This window comes from Procambarus clarkii, chromosome 68, assembly GCF_040958095.1.
Source record: "Procambarus clarkii isolate CNS0578487 chromosome 68, FALCON_Pclarkii_2.0, whole genome shotgun sequence".
Classification (NCBI taxonomy): domain Eukaryota; kingdom Metazoa; phylum Arthropoda; class Malacostraca; order Decapoda; family Cambaridae; genus Procambarus; species Procambarus clarkii.
The window spans coordinates 12506567-12528066 of record NC_091217.1 but is presented as its reverse complement, the minus strand read 5'-3'; the positions used below and the strand labels follow the sequence as shown (position 1 = coordinate 12528066).

Sequence of the window (21500 nt, the reverse complement as noted above, 5' to 3'; positions counted from 1 at the left end):
AAAAATAAAATACTATTGATTTATGGGCAAATCAGTTTATATCGTTTAGCGTAAAATGTACAATATACCAGAATGTTGCTCAAAGGCCTTCTTGTTTACCAACTCGTATTTGTGGGGAGAACAAGCTCTAGCTCCTGGGCTGCTGTCTTTGTTAGTAGTCCTCTGCAACACTCGCCCACATTATAATGCTTTGTCATATATGTACAGTACTGGGAAAACTGTGAAAGAAACTTGTCACCCAAACTTCGCTATTTCTTTTTATTTGTTATCCTACACTGCTGGACAATGTTGTCACGTCCCTCTGCCACTGTGTTGTCTTCACCTACCTTGTCTAGGCGTCTTAATAGTCTTGTAGTCTTGTAGATATCATGTCTATCACTACCGGCTATTCATGCCCGTGCCACCTCTTGGGTGGCTTAATCTTTATCAATCAATCAATGTCTATCATGTACTGATCCATCATAAACCGTATGGAGCCTAATATTGATCCATGACGTATCCCGGGTGGGACACAAGTGATTGTGCACTTTTCCTTTCACCTAATGCACCTGTTCACCTAGCAATAAGTAGGTGCTCAGGAGTTAGTCAGCTTGTTGTGGGGTTGCATCCTGGGCGGGGTTAGTAATCAATTCCACCCTAGAGAGCGCTAGTGTCTTGAAAAGTATCATCATTGGTATGACATCCCTTGTTTGGAAGGTCCTTGTTATCCAAACTGTCATTTTTCTTGCAGTCGTGACAGTTGGTTTATGGTGTTCTGTGAAGGTAAGGTCTTCTGACATGAAGATCCTCCTAGATCCTCTTCATTACTTTTTCGCTCTGCTGTGTGCTTTGATTCCGTTTTATATATGGTTTCCGCTTTTTTAAATTTTTTTTTTTCCTAGTTCAGAAGCTGGAACTTATTTTCATTAAATACCATATTATCTGTGGCCCATTGAAAGGCCCTATTTACATTACCCCTCTCTTGCCTATTTATTGCCTTCACCTCCTTCCCTCATCACAATCGACTTGAGAATGGTCCAGGACGGAAAGAAACGTCGTCGTCCCTTCACTTTCTAGTGTGTGGTTTGGTCAACATATTTCAGCCACGTTATTGTGACTCCTCATCTGCATCAGATTGGAGGTTTGCCGTGTTCTCTATATTGACGACTCTCATGAAAATCCTCGTGTCATCTACAAATGATGATACAGTGCTGTAGTTTGTATCCCTGTCTATGTCTGATATTAGGATGAGAAAAAATACTGGAGTAAGCACAGTACCTTTGGGGGACTGAGCTTTTCAAAGTGGATGATGCGGATTTTACTGTGTTGATTATTGGTTTGTTCGTTAAGAAGTTGAAGATCCATCTTCCTACTTTGCCAGTAATTATTTGTGCACGCATTTTGTGCGCAATAACAACATGGTCACATTTGTCGAAAGCTTTTGCAAAGTCTGTGTATATTACATCGTCAAATAATATTGGTTGACATTGAACAACTTTGACCTGACAAGCAGACGCCCCCTTAACACTGAAACATCAAGGTCATCAGATACTTATCAACTGGGTGCCAAGTCATGTGGGAATAATAGGGAATGACATTGCAGATGAAGCTGCAAAACTTGCAACTAAGAGAAGAAATGTAGATATTTACATACCAGAGAGTTTATCACAGATTAAGAAAGTAATTAGAAATAGAACAATGCAGAAGATGTACAGTGACCACAATACAGCAGTTGCAACATCAGAATCTGCGGGTTGGTACAAAAAAACCAACCAACTACGAACCACTTATTTTGATGAATGGGAGCAGTAGAAAAACAAGTTCATTTACATCGCATCAGGTTTGGGTACCCATGTGCTCGGGAAATAGGCTTGCAGGTTCCAGAAGATGAGAGGAAATGTCAGCAGTGTGGAGAAATGCCCAACGGACCACTGGAACATTATCTAACACAGTGCCCAGTTTCAAACCCATTAAGATTTCAACTAAGATTCAACAGAGCAGAAGTTGTTGTTACACGTTGGGCATAATCTTAATGAAACAAACATATGAATCATAAATACTCATACCCCTCCTAAGTAAAACGGAAACAAGAAACAAATAACTTAGTAAGCCAGCCAGAGGCTTTTGGCCCGTGCAGGAATATCTCTGCCCCCCCCCCCCCCCCAAAAAAAAAAAAAAAAAAAAAACTAATGTAATAGGTGTCATTAAAAACCTAATGATACACCTTTTTTTTTTTTTTTTTTAATGAATTTAATCTACAGTACAGTACTTACCTGAATCCCTTAGGAAGGACTTTGCACGAGCTGCCACTGGTTATCCTGGCTTATTGATAATCATAGTCCCAGTCTGGCATTTTGCTACAGTGATATCTAGATTTCTCTGGTAAAACTAATTAACCTTGCAGTGCAATACTATAATTGTACAGCAATCTACTCCCACTTAACATAACGAGTTAGATTCCAGATTTAATGAAGAATATTAAATAATATGACTATCTTTTAGGTTGGGCGGGAGACAATCAACAGTAGTGATGACCCCATCCTGAAGCAAGACATGCCGGCTGCCCTTCACCGTGTTGAAAGTGCTGCCAAGCTGTTAGAAGAAGCATCATCATTACTCAAGTCCGACCCATATTCACAGCCTGCCAGGTGAACACAGTCGTTCTGTTCCTGAATATTACTTATTTGCTCTCAGATGGTAGAAAATACATTAAGAATTTGTACATTTAAACACATATGGTAATAGGTTTTAATGCTTTATGAATTATCAATTTACAGTGAATAAAAACATAAATTTAAAATTTTTAATGTACAGTATGTATGATCATAAAGGAGGTCATAAAAGAATATCAACCAAGTTTACCATACATGTCCCAGTAAATTAAGGGTTAGCGTTGTATAGGGCATGGCAATTTTTATGTATCTCAAATATATTATTTCTGTTGAATAATGTGAGTTCCCCTTGATAGTAAATCAAATTATTTTTGATGTAGAACTTGCACAAAATACAGACGACGTTGGATTCTGAGTGGTGACACCTGTTTGAATGTCTGGCTCCCCCGAGTGTGCCATAAGCCTGAAGGTTCTTTTCATCTCATAAAATTCAGTTTGTTTCACACAGGATCTTTAAAAAGTATACATTTAAACAGATAAATAAGTAAGAAATGGAACATAAAACACAAGAAACACTTGTTAAAGACATGATAATACAGTATTAAGACATGAATCGCAGAGCAGCTTACATCAAATCTGCCTGATTTGGTTTCATAATGTATGCAGAAAGAAGCTAATAGAAGGGGCCCGAGGCATCTTACAAGGAACCTCTGCCTTGTTGTTATGCTTTGATGAATCAGAAGTTCGCAAAATTATCCGGGAATGCAAGAAAGTCCTGGACTACCTAGCAGTAGCAGAGGTTATTGAAACTATGGAAGACTTGGTTCAGTTTGTTAAAGATCTCTCTCCATGTCTCACAAGAGTAAGTCTGTTAATATTTTGCATTTGAGAAAGTGGTTGCTACAATGTTTACCTGTTAATTTTATTTAATTTTTTAAGTGCTGTTTATTTCTGCTTGGTAGATTTGTTTTATTTGTGTAATGTAAGCTTGACTGAAATCACTGTTTGTCTGAAAGGCATACATTCCTAAATATCATATTTATAGTATATAATAAGCACTGCATATATAGCTTACCCCTATTCCCTTACCCCCACTCCCCATATCACTCACTCTAAAACACACACACACACACACCACAGACACACACAACTGGAAAAGGTGCAAAGACATGCCACTAAGTGGTTTCCAGAACTGAAGGACAAGAGCTACGAGGCAAGGTTAGAGGTGTTAAATATGGAAAAACTAGAAAATAGAAGAAAGAGGTGATATTATCACTATGTACAAAATAGTAACAGGAATCGGTAAAATTGATAGGGAAGAATTCCTGAGACCTGGAACTTTGAGAACAATAGGTCATAGATTTTAAACTAACGAAACAAAGCTGCCGGAGAAATATAAGAAAATTCACTTTTGTAAGCAGAGTGTAGACGATTGGAACAAGTTAAGTGAAAAGGTGGTGGAGGCTAAAACTGTCAGTAATTTCAAAGCGTTATATGACAAAGAGTGCTGGGAAGACGGGATACCACGAGCATAACTCTCATCCTGTAACTACACTTAGGTAATTAGACTTGGGTAATTACACAAAATTCCTGAACCCCACCAACTTCTCAAACAATAAGACACAGATTCAAGCTAAGGAAACAAAGGTGCTGATAAAATATTAGAAAGTATTCTTTTGCAAACAGAGTGGTGGATGGTTGGAACAAGTTAAGTGAGGAAAAGTGATCAAGGCCAAAACCATCGGTAGTTTCAAAGTGTTATACAACAAAGAGTGCTGGGAAGATGGGACACCACGAGCATAGCTCTCATCCTGTAACTACACTTAGGTAATTACACAAGAGAAAGAGACGATCAAGGAAGTGTGTTTGGAAGTCAAAACCAGAAATGATCTACAAGAAGCAGAAATTAGACAAGCAGTTAGGAAAGAACTGGTAACCAACAGTAAACTAGTACAAAACACTGCAGATAGAAGTGTCTATAATAATTTTGGGCTGTTCAGAAAAGGAAATATCATCTAGGGTGGACAGAGCAGCAGAAGAGATGAAAATCATTGAGAAAATATTAGGCTTAGGAAAAGGCCTCAATTAAAAGAAAATGTCAGTAATTTTAGGAGGATAGGAAAATAAGAAAGACAAGAACTGCCCCTTAAGGGTGACATTTAATGGAGTGAAACAAATGGTGGAAGTGCTTAGAAACGCGATTAAATTGCAGTGTGATGAGGATGGCAAACTTTTGGTCAGTAAGACGAGACCTCTCAAAGGAAGACAGAAAAGTTGAAAACAAACCTTGGTGAAGCGAAAATGTCTAAATGGGAATAGAAATGAAGAAGAAAGAAATTCTTTTTTTCAACAAAGTGTTATGGACTAGTAAGCTAGTGAAATGGTACATAAAGACAAAGCAACAAAATCATTAAAAGAAGGGAGAGTAAAGGACAAATGGAAGGGAGCAGGTTCCTGAAAATTGTAATTGAAAATTATATAAGTGAGGTCATATTCTCACGGGGCTACTCAGTTTGGAGATGACAGGAAAACTAGGAAGATGAAAGGAAGGGGCTGTGCTGGTGAAAGAACACCTGAAGGGAGTTAATACAGTAATTGAAAACCCTTGAAGTTGGCATAATGGCATTGCATGTTTGGAATCAGGATGATAAACTGATAAATGCCTACAGCCCACCATCAAGAAACACATGGACAAAGGAGGAACTAGATGACAAAAAAGGCCTTATATTGGTCATGAGAGAGAGTATAGTAAAAGCAAATTAGTAAAGGCAGATAAAGATAAATCATGACTGTTGGTACTGGGGGACCTGTAACTTGAAAGCAATAGACTGGGAGGCCTATGAAGTAAGAACGGAGGACATTTGGACAGGCAGATTTGTAAACCTCATTCTGGAAACATTCATGTATCAACATGTCAAGCAGGTCACAAGGCTGAGGGAAGGGGATGTTCCATCAATAATAGGTTTAATATTCACCAGGAAAAGAAAGGAGAGGAGATATTTGACATCCAGTACCTTCCTCTCTTGGGAAAGAGTGATTATGTTCTATAGGAAATTAAATCTGCTTTGCGATAAGATCTAGAAGAGAATGGGGACATTGAAACAGTTGATGAACTTGATTTAAAGAGAGGACACTATAGGGAACTTAGCAAATTCTTTAATGAATTTAATTGGAAAAATTTGTTGCTAGGCAAGGCAACAAGGAATCAGTGGTATGTCAAATTCTGTGAAATATATGAGGAAGACACAAATTTTTTTTATTCCAAAACAGAGATGCAGAACTTTGCCCGAAACGCTTTGCGTAATAGTGGCTTTAGGCATTGTATGTACTAGCTCTATCTATATATAAATCCATTAATGTAACATCACTTGTATGTATATACCTTACCTGAATAAACATCTGAATCTGAATCTGAATCTGAACTAGAAAACAGGATTGGCTCAACAGAAATTGAGAGGGCCAGAGAGGAAAAGACAAAGAAAATGGGTACAGTATCGGAAGAGGCCTAACCCTTAAACATACCAGCACTACAAGCAAACAAGAAAGAAATAAATACACAGCAATGATGAGAGAGGCAGAAAGGAACTTTGAGAAAGCAACCTGTCTTCTTACAAAGAACGTCGCATTTCGATCATGTGTGTTACACAAGGCCAAAAATTGTCATACTAGAAAATGGAAGCAGCTCGTGAAAGTGATGTCCTGTCCTGTTTTCTGTTTTAGGTCCTCTGGTAGATTAGGAGACGACACTTTAATTTGATAATTTTCTTGACAATGGGAAACCTTAGGAGGACGGGTTGAAGAAAGGGGTAGTGGGCAAATGTAAAACAGATCCAGGCCTTTTCAATAAATTCATTAAAAGCAAGCTGCATGTAAAGGATAAAATCAAGAGATTGAGAATGGAGAACAGATTCACTGAGAATATAAAAGAAATGTGTGAAACATTAAATGAACAGTTTCAAGTGTGTGTGTACAAAATGTGGATTTGAGAGAGCCAGACCCAATGCCAATTACTGAGAACACCATAGAATACATAGAGGTATTTCAATACACGGTGGATAAATTATTCAAGGGGCTCGAAAGAAATGAAGCAGTCGGACCAGATGGAGTTTCACCTTAGATTCTGCGAGAATGTGTAGCTGAGCTGAGCATTCCACTCTAATTGATATTCCAGACATCCATGTGCAAAGGAGCCTTAGCAGATATATGAAAAAAGGCAAACATAGTTCCAATCTACAAAAATGGTAGCCGAGAAAACCCACTAAATTATAGACCCATATCATTAAGAAGTGTGGTAGTCAAAATCCTAGAAAAATAAGTTAAAACCAAATGGATAGAACACCTGGAGAGAAATGACATAATAACAGACAGACAGTATGGGTTTTCGAACAGGAAGATCCTGTGTGTAACAAATCTACCTAGTTTTTATGATAGTCAGAGATTCTACAGGAAAGAGATGGTTGAGTTGACTGTGTCTATCTGGACCTAAAAAAAAGGGCTTTTGACAGTCCCACACAAGCAGATGTTTTGGAAACTGAACATGCTGGAGGAGTGTCAGGGAAACTTCTGACATGGATTTTCTAACTGACAGAAAGATGTGGGCGGTAATCAAGGGCAATGTATCCGATTGATGTTACTAGCAGAGTCCTGCAGGGTTCAGTTCTTGCACCAGTAATGCTCATTGTCTACATAAATGATCTAACAGAAGGAATACAAAATTATGTGAACATGTTTGCAGACGATGTGAAGATACAGGGGAAGATAGGAGATGGAGATGATTGTAATGCCCTTCAAATGGATCTAGATAAAATAAGGGCTTTTAGCGACATGTGGCAAATGGAATTCATTGTGAATAAATGTCATGTTATGAAATGTGGAATTGGAGAAAATAGACCACACACAACTTATAAATTGTGGAAAGGAATTAGAGAACTCTAATAAAGCACAAAATCTATGGGTAGTTTTGGATAGTAAACTGTCACCAATGGAACACATGAAGAACATTGTGAGAGGAGCATATGTGTCGCTTTCCAACTTTTCAAATTCAGACTCGCTTTCAACTACATGGATGGTGAAATACTAAAGCAGCTGTATTTAATTTCTTTGCAAAAAAAAAATAAATAAATTCAGTTTCTTTTTCAAACAGAGTGGTAAATAGCTGGAGCAAGTTAAGTGAGAAAGTGGTGGAGGCCAAAATCGTCAGTAGTTTCAAAGCGCTATATGACGAGTACTGTACTGGGAAGACGGGATACCATGAGTGTAGCTCTCATCCTGTAACTACACTTAGGTTATTACACATGCACTTACACAAACACACACACACACACATACACACACACATGAAACACATGCACACACAAACAGCATAGTTTATGCACACTGAGTATAACTTACAAGTTAATTAATAAGCATTCATTATTAATACGCCTGTTACCTACAATTGGGTCCCTTCAGGTTTCTCGTGATGTAGATGGCCGCCAGCAAGAGTTAACACACCAAGTTCACCGTGAAATCTTGATGCGGTGTTTAGAGGGTGTTAAGACACTCTCTCCCATACTTATTTGCTCTATGAAAATATTCATCCAAATATTTCATCAAGGTGGCAAGGGTATTGCAGAAGCTGCTGAAAATAGAAATTATTTAGCTGGTGAGTCATATTCAGTTTTCTTGCTAAATATGTTTTGTTGGCAGATAAAGCATTAGTTGCAGAATACTGTACTGGTAACGTTGAAAATAAAAGCAGTCATAATTTTTCATGCAGTAAAATTTGTTTAGTGTATTACAGTAGATGCTCACTTATTTATTAGAATTTGGACCCCAAGTCATTGTTTTTACAGATACTAGGGTTATCCAAAGTTTTACATTACTGTATTTTGCAACCAAAAATTTTTTGTTCACTAGAAATGCTAGAACTTAATTTTACAACCCAAAAGGCCCATGAATTGTGGGCTTTCTTCCCTATGGAAGAGGAGCCAAAATCCAAGAAGGGTTGAAGGGCACTCGCAAACAACACTCGGGCTCTCCCCTTGCTCAGTCCCAGATGTGCACAATATTAGCCTGCAAATTGAGGGCTACTTATAAGAAAAAATGTGTGACCTAAGGTTGACGTTTTCAAAACGGTGTAGTGACTGACTTAACATTACAAATGCTTGCCACTCCTGCACTATGTTTGACAGCTGACAGAAGGTACATCATCTCATTGCTGGGCCAAATCGACTGGAACTGCAGGATAGGCCCTTGGCTGGTGGGTGACCAAAAACTTTAATGAGTGTGCTGCCAACCAATTCTGGTAACTAGACTGTTAATGGTCTTTTGCTGATCAAGGCATCAGCCTAATGAGGCAGAAGTCTCATGGCTAATACCATTGGATCCTCACATTTCAACAGGTGAACATTTCTATTTGGTGCCTTCAGCCTAGCAGTCAAGACAGGACAGGACACAATCAGCATTGCTCCCTGGCCTGCAGTGTTGAGAGACGGATGACTTCATCTCGCATATTTGTTTACACCTTGTAATGTGAGAATGTATATTAGTGATTGTTACCATGTGAATAAGTTATTATAAAAAGTTGATTACATTGTCTTGGCTTACTTTGGTCTCATTATCACATGCTTGACATCATTTAAAGAAATTGCAGAAACACTATAAGGATATTAGACAGTTTCTCACAGGATCTGTTGTATTAGTCGGATTGTTATGGCTATGTGGGTCTGCAGACCCATCAGGAACGTTCTACAGATAAAGTCCTCAGAAAAGGCTAGTCTCGACCAAATCTTTGGTTGAGATTCTGGAGAAGAACTCTCAAACTGCCTCCTAGTAAAATAATAGTAACTACTACACTAATATGGAAGAACAATTTTTCCAAATCTGTGTTCTTCACTATAAATAAATATACATTGTGCACGAGTGCACATATGTCCAATATACCTTCAGTAATCAGAGACGTGTGATATAGAGCATCTATCCAGTGCTAGTTCTGGGAATCAGTGTCCCTGTGGCCCAGTCTCTGATCAGGCTCCCCTGCTGTTACCAACCCAGATATTGCATTCTGTCTCACCATGACACTGATTAACTTATGTGAATTATTAGATTCAAGCACTACACATCCTCTGTGTTTAGAATTGCATTCAGGAGGTATTGAGAGCAGAAGAGTTGCTTGCGGTCATGACTCATCAGGTCTTTAAGTTGCAGAAATGCAGTACAGGCATACCTCAGAATGCGAGTTTAATCCGTTCCTGGAGACGCCTCGCCTTCCGAAAACTCGCATTCCGAAGTTAATTTCCCCATAAGAAATAAAGGGAAATGAATTAATCCGTTCCTGACTACCCCAAAAACCCCACATCAAACTAAATTTTTATACCTAATTTACCTAATTCATCTAAATAAACCTACAAAACTATGTTCCAGTTATTACTTACCTTGCTGTCGAGTGCTGTAGGCGTATGGAAGATGGTGAGGAGGGGGGAGGAGGAGAGGAGTTACTGTTTGGAAGGGGAGTCCCCTTCCATAATCACATCAGGCAGTGAGGACCTTTCTGGTGTGCTCTCCCTGGGACGTTTAACCTGAGTGCCACTAGGTCCTGGTTGAGGCTCACTGCTCGATTTCCTCACCACAAATCTGTCCATGGAAGCTTGCTTTTCCCTTCTTCGCAAGCTCTCTCTGTAGTAAGGCATCACATTGTCATTGAAAAGATTAAGACAACGGCCTACTACAGCTTTCTCTGGGTGAGTCTGTTCAATAGTTGTTTGAATCTCTTCCCACATCTGACACACCTTCTTAATTACTGCAGAAGGGACATTCGCTGGTGCTGTTGGTGCTGCTGCCACCTCCTCCTCCACTGCAGAATCATTCGCTGCTGTGTTGGCTTGCTGTTCCTGTTGAAGGGCTACGAGTTCTTCGGTGGTCAGTTCTTCGTTGTGTTCTTCCACCAACTCCTCCACATCATCACCATCCAATTCCAAGCCCAATTGCTGGCCTAGACTAACAATTTTCTCAACAATAGGCGCATCATTTATAGGCTCAAACACCTCAAAGTCTAGTTCTCTCACACCTTCAGGCCACAATTTTCTCCAGCCAGAGATCAGGGTTCTTTGAGTCACTTCTTGTCAGGCTTTGTCAACGAGTTTTAAAGCACTACAAATGTTAAAATGCTCTCTCCAGAACTCTTTGAGGGTGAGGTTTGTGGCTTCAGTCACTTCAAAACATTTCCGGAAAAGTGCCCTTTCATACAGTTTCTTAAAATTCGCTATGATTTTCTGGTCCATAGGCTGAATTAGAGGAGTGGTGTTAGGAGGAAGGAATTTAACTGTGAGGAATTTATTGTATTTAGGCAACAAATCATCTTCCAAGCCTGGAGGATGAGCAGGAGCATTGTCAAGGAGAAGCACGGCTTTGAGTGGCAATTGTTTCTCCTGCAGATATTTTTCTATGGCAGGGCACAGCACTTCATTCACCCACTCCGAAAAAATAAGCCTAGTCACCCATGCTTTTTTATTAGACTTCCACATCACACACAAATGGGTTTTCTGCACATTATACTGTTTGAAAACCCTTGGATTTTCAGAATGATGCACTAGCAAGGGTTTAATTTTCAAATCGCCACTCGCATTTCCACACAGCACAAGCGTAAACCTGTCTTTCATAGGCTTGTGTCCAGGCAAGGATTTTTCCTCCTTGGTAATGTATGTCCTCTTAGGCATTCTTTTCCAAAACAGTCCTGTTTCATCACAATTAAACACTTGTTGCGGTAGGTATCCCCCAGTCTCTGCAAAGTCTTTAAATTCTTCAATAAATCGTCCAGCGGCTGGTTTGTCTGAGCTGGCTGCCTCCCCATGCCTTGTAACACTATGGATACCACTTCTCTTTCTAAATTTTTCAAACCAGCCCCTGCTTGCCTTAAACTCTTTCTTATCTGCATCACTCGTTGCAGGGGTCTTCTTTAGAAGGTCTTCGTGCAACACCCTGGCTTTCTCACAAATAATGGCCTCCGAAACACTATCACCCCTCAACTCCTTGTCGTGTATCCAAATTAATAACAACTTTTCCACTTCTTCAAGTATTTGTGGTCTTTGTGCCGTTAATGTTCTTACTCCTTTTGCCACATTAGCACCCATAATCTTATTTTTCTTCTTAAGTATAGTGCATATTGTTGATGTGGCTTTGTTGTACTGCCTACAAAGTTCAACAACACGTGTACCGTTCTCATGCTTCCGAATGATCTCTTGTTTCTCCTCTATTGTCATCCTCACATGAGCTTTCTGGCCGTTATCCTTACCACTGGCTTTCTTGGGACCCATGGTGAGATATATAATAACAAATTGTATAGACAAATCACCAAAAATCCAACAAAACACTGAAAATCCGCGAGAATTATTGATGTGGGGGTAGTCACTGAGCGCGAGACAATGGTAAACTGAGGGGCAGCGGGGCAGAGGGACGACGATCGCCGAACCACCACGCGCTAGGTCGGCCTGTACGCGTATCAACAAACTCGCGTCCCGAAGTAACCATCGCCTTCCGAGACAAATTTTTGGAGTAAATACTGCTCGCCTTCCGAAAACCTCGCATACAGGGACAATCGCATTCCGAGGTACCACTGTACTGCATGGAGTTGTGTACTCAGTACTGCAGCCTTCCCTAGTAAGAATGAGCTTATGGCCTATTCTGAGTTCTGATTAGTTCTCATCTGGGGTAACTATGGCAAACCATTTGACCTGTGATTGGAAAAGTCACTCTTGCTTCTTTGAGGGAGAACAATCATATGTTGGCCATCAAGATGTACATTTGTCTTTTCCTGAACAATGACAGTTGAGTAGACCAAGCTAGGTTCCCAATCACAAACTGTACCCAAATTAGCTAGTCCAGTTATTGGATAAATTTGGGTGTTAGATGCCTTTATACCAGATACTGTATAGCACTATATAGGATTCTCTTGGGGGGGCTTTTATAGCAAGTTCATTTTTTCAAAGGTGTTACTTAGGAAATATAGTACAGTATAAGAGAAAAGTGTTATTGTAGAAGCAAAATAATACTGTATATCCTCAACAATAAACCAAATAGGGATTGTTTTCAATGTAAATTTGTTAACCTAGGGAGAATGACGGATGAGATTAATGAGATCATCCGCGTTTTGCAACTGACGACATACGATGAGGAAGAGTGGGATGCCGACAACCTGACCGTTATGAAAAAGGCTCTCAATGCTATTGATGGCAAGGCTCAAGCTGCACATGACTGGCTCCAGGTAAATAGAAGATTAGAAGAACCCTTGAATTTCAATTCAATGCAGAATATACTGTACAATATTTTATATTTTGAAAGAATGTTAGGTTTTTATTAAGTTAATTTTAAAATTTGTTTATTTAATAAGTGAATTTTGGATTCTGTCTACTCGCCGAATAAGCCACTTATGAAATGGGAAAATATTGCTATATATCTTTCAACCCAATTTAACTGGGTCGTCATCAGTAGCAAGAAATGATGATGGTCCAGTTAAATGGGGTTGAAAGCTCTTAAGGAATATTTTCACATGTCAAGTGTGGTTTATCCAGCATGCATTGAGTGTGTGTGTACACACATGCCAAATAAACCACAAGCTGTTTTGCACCTTTCATTTGTGGTTTATTCAACATTTTTTATGTGTCAATGATCATTTCATATATATATTAAAATAAAATCATAATAAAATACATAGATAAATACAGTACAGTACTGTATATGTATAGATAATTTTTTTATGTGAGAGATTATTTTTAAAGTTAGCAATGGCTCTTTGTATTTTGGAACAGGATCCGACGGCTCTGCGTGGTGGCATTGGAGAAAAATCTCTTCGTCAGATATTGTCCCAGGCTGGAAAGGTTGCAGAGAGATCGCTACCTCCAGATCGTGATTCCATCCGAAAGTTGTCAGGGGATATTTCTTCAATGACTGATGCTCTGTGTGAACTGCGACAGGATGGCAAAGGAGCCACACCACAGGTACATTATGACATCTTGGTAATGATTGAAGTGTATTGTGTTATTTGGTGGATTTGTATTTGCTGTGAAAGCACATAAAAATTATTAAAATACCATACACGTGAAAGGCTATTCCATTGAGTACTTGGTAAGCAATTCCTAAATAATCCATCCCCTTTTATAAGTGTGCCTCACTGGTCTACATACTCGACTCACAACCAAGGATCTTGGGTCCGATCCCTGAGCAGGACAGATTGTTGGGTATGTTTCCTTCGACTTGATGTTCTGTTCACTTATGAGTAAATAGGTACCTCGGAGTTAGGCAACTGTTGTAGGTTGCATCCTTGAGGAAGGTCAGTAGTTGATGTATGGAACCTACAATAAGCTTAAGAGCCTTCCTATTACTGACTATGGGAAACCATCTAAAATAAAAGGAAAATACATCCTGGACTCTTATCAAGTAAAAACTGAGAAATAAGCTAATTTAATTCCCCCTTTATCTCAGTTATGACTTGATAAGTGTCCAAGATGAACCAAAACATCATCACTTTCCTTTAATTTCATGGTAGATATGATGTAGGATGGTTGGGTAGGATGGTTGACTTTAGGCATGTTGTAACTTTCTCTCTGGATACCTGAATACTTTATATTAGAGCTGAATTTATACATAAACCATCATTTGTAATTTAAAACTTTAATCATAGTCAAAATTAATAATTATTCAGCTGTATCCCAAAGGAAACTATAGCAAAAGATTAGAAGTATTGTCTTGAAACAAGCTGAGAATCTGGGGAGTATGTTATTACAGTTTTTAAAGAAAGTATAATATTGTGAGAGTAGAGATTGTATGTGATAATAAAAAGTGGTATAAAAGTAGCTGCATGTGGTAAAATGAAGGAATAAAAGCAGCCTTCGAAGGTAAGAAAAATAACGAAAATTTTGATAAATTTAATGACTGAAACTAAGGAAGGAGATGAGTCAGGCTAAAGCAAATAGTCTATTTCCTCTCACTATGCTACGTACTGATCTCTCCGTATCTTACATATGGTATCTGTGCATAGGGTTCAACCACTGCAAACTACCTCAAGCCCATCTTCAGCAGCACAAATCTGCTATCAGAACAATAACAAACTCTGCTTTCAGACAACACTCAGCCCCCCTGTTTAAATCCCTCAACATGATAAACATAAACTCACTCCACACATTCACTTGTGGCATTTACATGTACAAAATCTTGTTCCTAGCTGCAAATCCTGAACTGAAACTCTTCCATGACAGATGTAATAGAACCCATAATCACCACACCAGATATAAATATCTTTGATATCCCCAGAGTCAAACTTAATCCGTGTAAACACACTATGCAAATAAAGAAACCTAGTCTATGAAACTCACTTCCTAACAAATTAAAATGCTGTCCAACCTACCCATTATTCAAAAATAAAACCAAAAAGTCCCTAATTTCATCCTCATAGTTTTCTACGTAGTGCTTCACACTCGCACTGTATCATGAGCTACCCCAAAATATGTGCCTAAGCCATATAACTTCACCGTTGTAATCACTGCCATCATCTTATATCATGGTTGTTACGTTGAAGGCAAATTTTACTACAATGTTCCTAGAAATAAGCCTCAAATTATGCTACAATGTACTTGTTGATAATCCTCAAATTTGACTAAAATGTACCTACTAACTTTCGTCAAATTTTCTTAAAATATACCTGTTAACTTTTTTCAATTTTGCTACAAATTACCTACTTAAAATTATCAGTTAGAATAAGGACCTGGCCAAAATGCTATGCATGTTAGTGGCTTTACAAGAATGTAAAAACATCAATGCTATGTACTCTCATAAACCCAATGTACCTTCTTGTGTGTGTATAGTAAATAAAAAAATGAATGAGGGGGGGAAAACAGATTTTAAATAATAAATGAATGAGAAGGAAAAATGGGTAGTAAATAATAAATGAATAAGGAGAAAACAGATAGTAAATAATAAATGAATGAGGGAAGGTGGGGGAAGGGGGGGGGGGAAGACACATGAGTCTTCCTTCAACAAGTAATGGGTTACTGGATATACCAATCCCAAGAATTTCAAGAGTCGAGAGCTAGTTATGTAAGTCTGTAGTTAGACTACAGACTATAGAGTCTGTAGTGTACACACAGACTACAGACTATAGAGTCTGTAGTTATGTAAACACCATCTAATTTCCAGGAGCAAATGGTATAACCAAAAATGTTAAAAGTTGTCGGTTGCAGTTATGATGGGTTTCACAAAATGTACTGTACTTGAATGAATGAAAATTAAAAAAAGTACCAGATGGCTAAACAAGAATGGACATATAACACCCTTAAAAATAAGGTTAAGAAGAATGATTGCTTAAATTATTGGGAAATAATTTAATGGTGAGGGAATTGACTGCAAAATAGGGTGTTGACTGTAGAAAATGTTGACGGGGCATAATAAATTGAATTGTATATTTGTTGTAATGATCAAAGTATATGAATCTAGAGAAGACTGATAGTTGGATGGAATACAGTATGGGAGATTTAAAAAATTGTTCTGTAGGATAGGAACCAATAGGTGTTATAATGTAGAGCGAGTTTTATGTTTATTACTATAGTATTGTAGGCTATTATGTTAGGAAAAGGTGTGATTTGGTGTAATTTATATTTTAAAATAATTTTTAATATTTTATTTGTAGCTTAACTTTTAGTACAAGTACAGTGTAAGCAATTGAGTCTTGTATATTCTATGATCAACAGGGCCAAAGCTTGTCACGAAGCATTGGTGAGAAGCTGAACGAGTTGAGTGGAACAATATCCCGAGCAGTAAACAATGTGGAAAGAAGTGGTGTACAACAGCCTGCCCACACAGTCGCTGGACGATTGGAACAGGCTCAGCGCTGGCTGAACAACCCTTCACTTGATGATAAAGGACTTGGGCAACAGGCTATTGCACTTATTGTAGAAGAAGGCAAAAGGGTAAGTGTCATTTAATTTTTATTTAACTGAATTGAAATGGCTTAGTTTTCTGATTTTAATCATTATTAAACCATTTTTTAAATTTTGTGGAATACAGAAGCATTCTACCATTAAGTTGTAGTAATCATAATTACAGAAGATAACTAAGAAATCATTAATCTAATCTTGTACCATTTTTAAATGGCGTTATTTTCACTAGTCTGGTTTTTGCGTGAGCAGCTTCATCGGAAGCTGCTCTAAAAGGGTTAAAGGTAAAAAAAAAAAAAAATTGAATTCATTTGGATTGCTAGGAGATTAAGGTTACTGAAATTCCAAATTACCGAGCTCTTACCGTACTTTCAGAGGCAACCTCTTCTTTCACATTTTAGTTTTAAGTAAATGGTCACATGCTTGAAGATGTTTTGCCAGAATATATTTGTATTATAATTGTTAGTACAGTACTTGAGAGTAGCAAGATAGTAACTGATGGAAAAAAATTATGCTTTGCATTTAATTTTGCACATTTATTCTGATTTGATCATTTGTGACAGGTGGCAGCTGGACTAACAGGGCCGGCACAAACAGGAATCTTGGCGCTCTGTGAGAACGTCGATAGTCTTTCTCAACAACTCTCTGAAATGTGCAGACGTGGCCATGGCGACACTCCACAGGCTCAGGCTGTGGCCAGGTATACATATAGGGTATAGTATAATGAATTATGGAAATTTTGATGACGGTTGACTAAAATATTTGAGTAATACTATCCAATAAGAATTGAATAATTAATTAGCAGTTAAACATATTAAAATTGCTTTTAATTATTTGAACCTTTAAGACAAGAGGCTCAGCTTCATTGAGTAGTTAGGAAGCAGGTTGTCAGTCTGTACTGGTATTCTGATAAATATATCTCGGATGGTTGTCTGTAGCTCTACTGTGCATTAGCTCTGGTATCACAGAGACAGCCACAAAAACTACTTGGCCTCTGGACATGAAGAGGCCCACATAACAGTAGGACCAGAATTTGGTGTGCTCATAGAGACGAGGAGAGCATGGGGATCAGAGAGAGACCCAATCAGAGTAAAGTGCCCAGGAAATACATGTGAAGCAAAACAAGCTTACGTTGATTAAAGGTGATAAAAATAAGGCGAGTTGTAATTTGACGAATGTCAACAAACCACCTGATGACTGCATTGGTTACCCACGAGTCCAGCTTGTATGCATCCTTACTCATGTGCCTGCTTCCAAACCTGTCACTATGCAGACGATGAGTCACAATAACGTGGCTGAAGAAATGATGACCAAACCACAACTCGAAAGTTGGAGAAACGACGACGTTTCAGTCTTCCCTGGACCATTATCAAGTCTTGTGAAAGACTTGTAAACTTTTACCATATTGGTCCCACAAATGAATTTTCTGCCCTATCAATAAATTTGATAAACTCTGATTTCCCTGCACCACCAGGTAGAGATCAGACATAACCTACTGTTTTCTGGCAAGGTCTCATGAAGATCTTGTGCCTTTTGCTCTAGACATTTTACCTTATTGATAGCAGCTGTGAGCAGTTGACGTTCCTGCCCAGCTCGATTACACACCTCATCGGTCCAAGTTTAAAGTAATCTCGAATATTTGGATAGTAGATTTTAAAAGACAGTGATTTGGATTGCATTGTGAAAATTGGGAAGAGAAATTGAAAGCAGTAGTAAGCTATAAATACAGTACTGTGTACTTGGAATTAATATTAAATAAAAAAGGGAGTATGAAAGGTGGAATGTGTGAACAGAGTGGTGGTAGAGGCAAATACTGTAGTATAATAATAGGAATGTTTGTATGGGAGTTAAGAGAAAACTGATATTACTCTTGAGTCCTGATATGCCAGTTAAGTTTGCTATGAAAAGGTTCAAGATAAGAGTTCAAGAAGTGAACAACAATTTTTTTTTTTTTTTTTTTTTTTTTTTATATAGAAACGTAGCTGCTTTGTCAAATAGGAATAGTAATGAGGAAATATGAGTGAAGTTGTGTAAGGGAAAGGGGGGTGTGAGAATGAATGTGGTGGGGTGAGGTGGAAGGCACTACAGTGGTAAGAATGTTAGGATATCTGTGACTAATTTAACAAGGGTGTATAAAGGGGGGGGGGGAATAAAGGAATCATATGCTAGATGTAGACAACCAGTATCTTGGAAACGAAGAATGAAACAATATTTGAAAAAGTAAGATTTTGTGGTGATAGAGAAATCTTGAGAAACCCCCACGATGGGGATGTCCTGGGAGAGTAAGATATCATAGTTATAGATAAATAATTTTATTTTTATAAATAGTATAATTTTATTGATAATTTTATAATTTATTTTAACTGATTACATCATTCCAGAGCCCTTTCAACAAAGCTGCAAGAGCTGAAGGACAAAATCCAAACTGCCGTTGTGGATCGGGTTGTAGAGGATTTTGTCGACATTACTACACCACTCAAACAATTCACCGATGCTGTTCTTGCACCAGAGGGTAAGTATAGCTTATTGTGTGCATCAAAGGTGATGTTATGTAATTATGTAAGTAGTTACAGGATAACAGCTATGCTCGTGGTTTCCCATCTTCCCAGTACTCTTTGTTGTATAATGCTTTGAAAATACTGACGGTTTTGGCCTCAACCATCTTCTCACTTAGCTTGTTGTAACCGTCTACCACTCTGTTTGCAAAAGGAAACTTTCTAATGTTTTTTCAGTACAGTACCTTTGTTTCCTAGCTGGAATCTGTGTCCTCTTGTTCTTGAAGTTGCTGGTTTCAAGAATTCCTCTGCCAGTCTGGTAGACTTGTATTAGTCTTTTGTAAGTGGTGATTATATCACCTCTTTTTCTCCTATCTTCTAGTTTTGGCATGTTTAACGCTTCTAGTCTCTCCTCGTAACTCTTGTTTTTCAGTTCCGGAAGCCATTTTGTAGCATGCTTTGCACCTTTTCCAGTTTGTGCTTCTTGAGATTTGGCACTGTACAACTGCTGCATATTCCAATTTTGGTCTCACGAAAGTCACGAACAGTTTCTTTAGTATTTCACCATCCATATAATTAAAAGCAAGTCTGAAGTTGGAAAGCTACACATATGCTCCTCTCACAATGTTCTTTGTGTGTTCCTCTGGCGATAGCTTACTATCCAAAATTGCCCTAGGTCTTGTTCTTTATTAGAACATTACTTTAATTCATTAATTCTTCAATTCCTTTCCACATAATTTGTAAGTTGTGTGTGGTCTATTTTCTCCAATTTCATGTTCCAGAACATGGCATTTATTCACATTGAATTCCATTTGCCACTTGACAATCCAAGCACTTATTTTATCTAGCTCAATTTGAAGGCCATAAAGATCATCTGCATCTCCTATCTTTCCCAGTATCTTGGCATCATCCGCAAACATGTTCATACAATTCTGTATTCCATCTGGTAGATCGTTTATGTAGACGATGAACATTATTGGTTCAAGAACTGAGCCGTGTGGTACTTTGCTAGTAATACTCCTCCAGTCAGATACATTCTCTGACTACAGCCCTCATCTGTCTGTCAGACAATTTTTCATCCATGTCAGAAGTCTCTCTCATTCCTCCAGCATGTTCCAGTTTTCAGAATTGTACTTACCTGCTTATTTTATAGGGGTAAGCTCTAGTTCTTGGGACCTGGCTTTTGGGGTATTATTTGTGAATGCAATAATCTCATTTCTCTTGCTTTATCATACCTATATTTGAGGCTGTGAATGGAATTAGCCTCCACTAGTGCTTTCTCCTTGTTCCTTACTAAGTAATATCATCAGAAACACATGCAAGTAAAGTAACTTAGGAGCCATATAGGAGGCTGTTATGGAAGTTAACAACCCTCAGGAATCTCAATTACGAATTTGAAACATTGTACAATTATGTAATGCCAGTACTTGAGTATACACAACAGTATAGACTCAACAAGCTTATAAAGGAAGAATTGAGAGCTTACCATTAGCTAGGTTTAGTAAGCTGTGCCTTTATAACCTGGAATATTCTGTAGAAGAACTAGACTGAGACTTGATCAGTGTTAAAAAAAAATCAGGTATGCTGTATGGGCAAAATGAACTTGGACAAACAGGGAATAGGATAAAGGGACAGTCAGAAACTGGAAATATGGATAAATCAGATGGATGTTAGGAAGTACTGGTAGTGTGTTTATTCATTGCATTAGTACTTGCAGTAAATAAGTGGAATGAGCTTGAGGGCAATACTGAAAGCAAACTCCACTTGTCTGTTTTCCTATAATTTTGTACATGTAAATGTTTTCCATTGTCCTTCTTGTCTATAAAGTTGTTTGCTTCATCTCCCTTAACCTGTTTTCCTAGCTTAGTTCTCATATTGCAGGCAACAACATGTCTTGTTACATAGTTTTTTTTTTATTTTTTTGACTTCACAAGAAGAGAAATACTTCCCTGTGCTGTGTTTAAAGTGAATTCTAATCATGCAACACTTAGTGGTCACACACTTAAGGTACAATACAGCATATCTTCTATACATACATACAAGCAGTTCCCTTCTTAGGAACTGAATGCATTCTGGAAAAAAAAAACTTATCAGAAATTGGGAGCTAGTAACTTGAAACCAGGTTTCCCAAAGGTGCAGTGCTTTAAATGTGGGATGCATTCATAAGACTCCAAAAATCAACACATACAATTCAAGGTTTTATATTTATAGCAAATAATAATTTATTTTATTGACCTTGAATGATAAAAATGACCTGCATGTTTGGTTTAATACTTTTTGAAGAGCATAAAGATCTAATTATGAGAGGTGGTGATGGTAAGAGGAAGTAATGCATAGATTCTGGTGCACCACCAACACACTTTCTCTTATTAGCCATTATTGATTACATTTTCCTTGATAAACAACTGAAATAGTGCGTTAGTGGAACAGTTCACACGTAGTTACTTCAGAATTGGTTCATATAGTGGGATGAGATGCTAGACTTGGAGTAAGGTAGTTGTTTACATTAA

General features: G+C 38.1%; 1 protein-coding gene across 19 annotated transcripts in view; it reads left to right on the top strand.

Annotated features, from left to right (window-relative positions):
- The window catches only part of Vinc (vinculin), a 228296-nt gene that overhangs the window by 118362 nt on the left and 88434 nt on the right, over positions 1 to 21500 (top strand). For all 19 annotated transcript variants that reach the window (XM_069310862.1, XM_069310860.1, XM_069310858.1 and 16 more), the window contains 8 exons: positions 2482 to 2627; positions 3258 to 3453; positions 8043 to 8235; positions 12680 to 12831; positions 13376 to 13564; positions 16310 to 16528; positions 17059 to 17195; positions 18877 to 19007. In XM_069310862.1, coding sequence (XP_069166963.1) covers positions 2482 to 2627; positions 3258 to 3453; positions 8043 to 8235; positions 12680 to 12831; positions 13376 to 13564; positions 16310 to 16528; positions 17059 to 17195; positions 18877 to 19007 — 1363 coding nt within the window. The remainder of the gene's footprint in view (positions 1 to 2481; positions 2628 to 3257; positions 3454 to 8042; positions 8236 to 12679; positions 12832 to 13375; positions 13565 to 16309; positions 16529 to 17058; positions 17196 to 18876; positions 19008 to 21500) is intronic.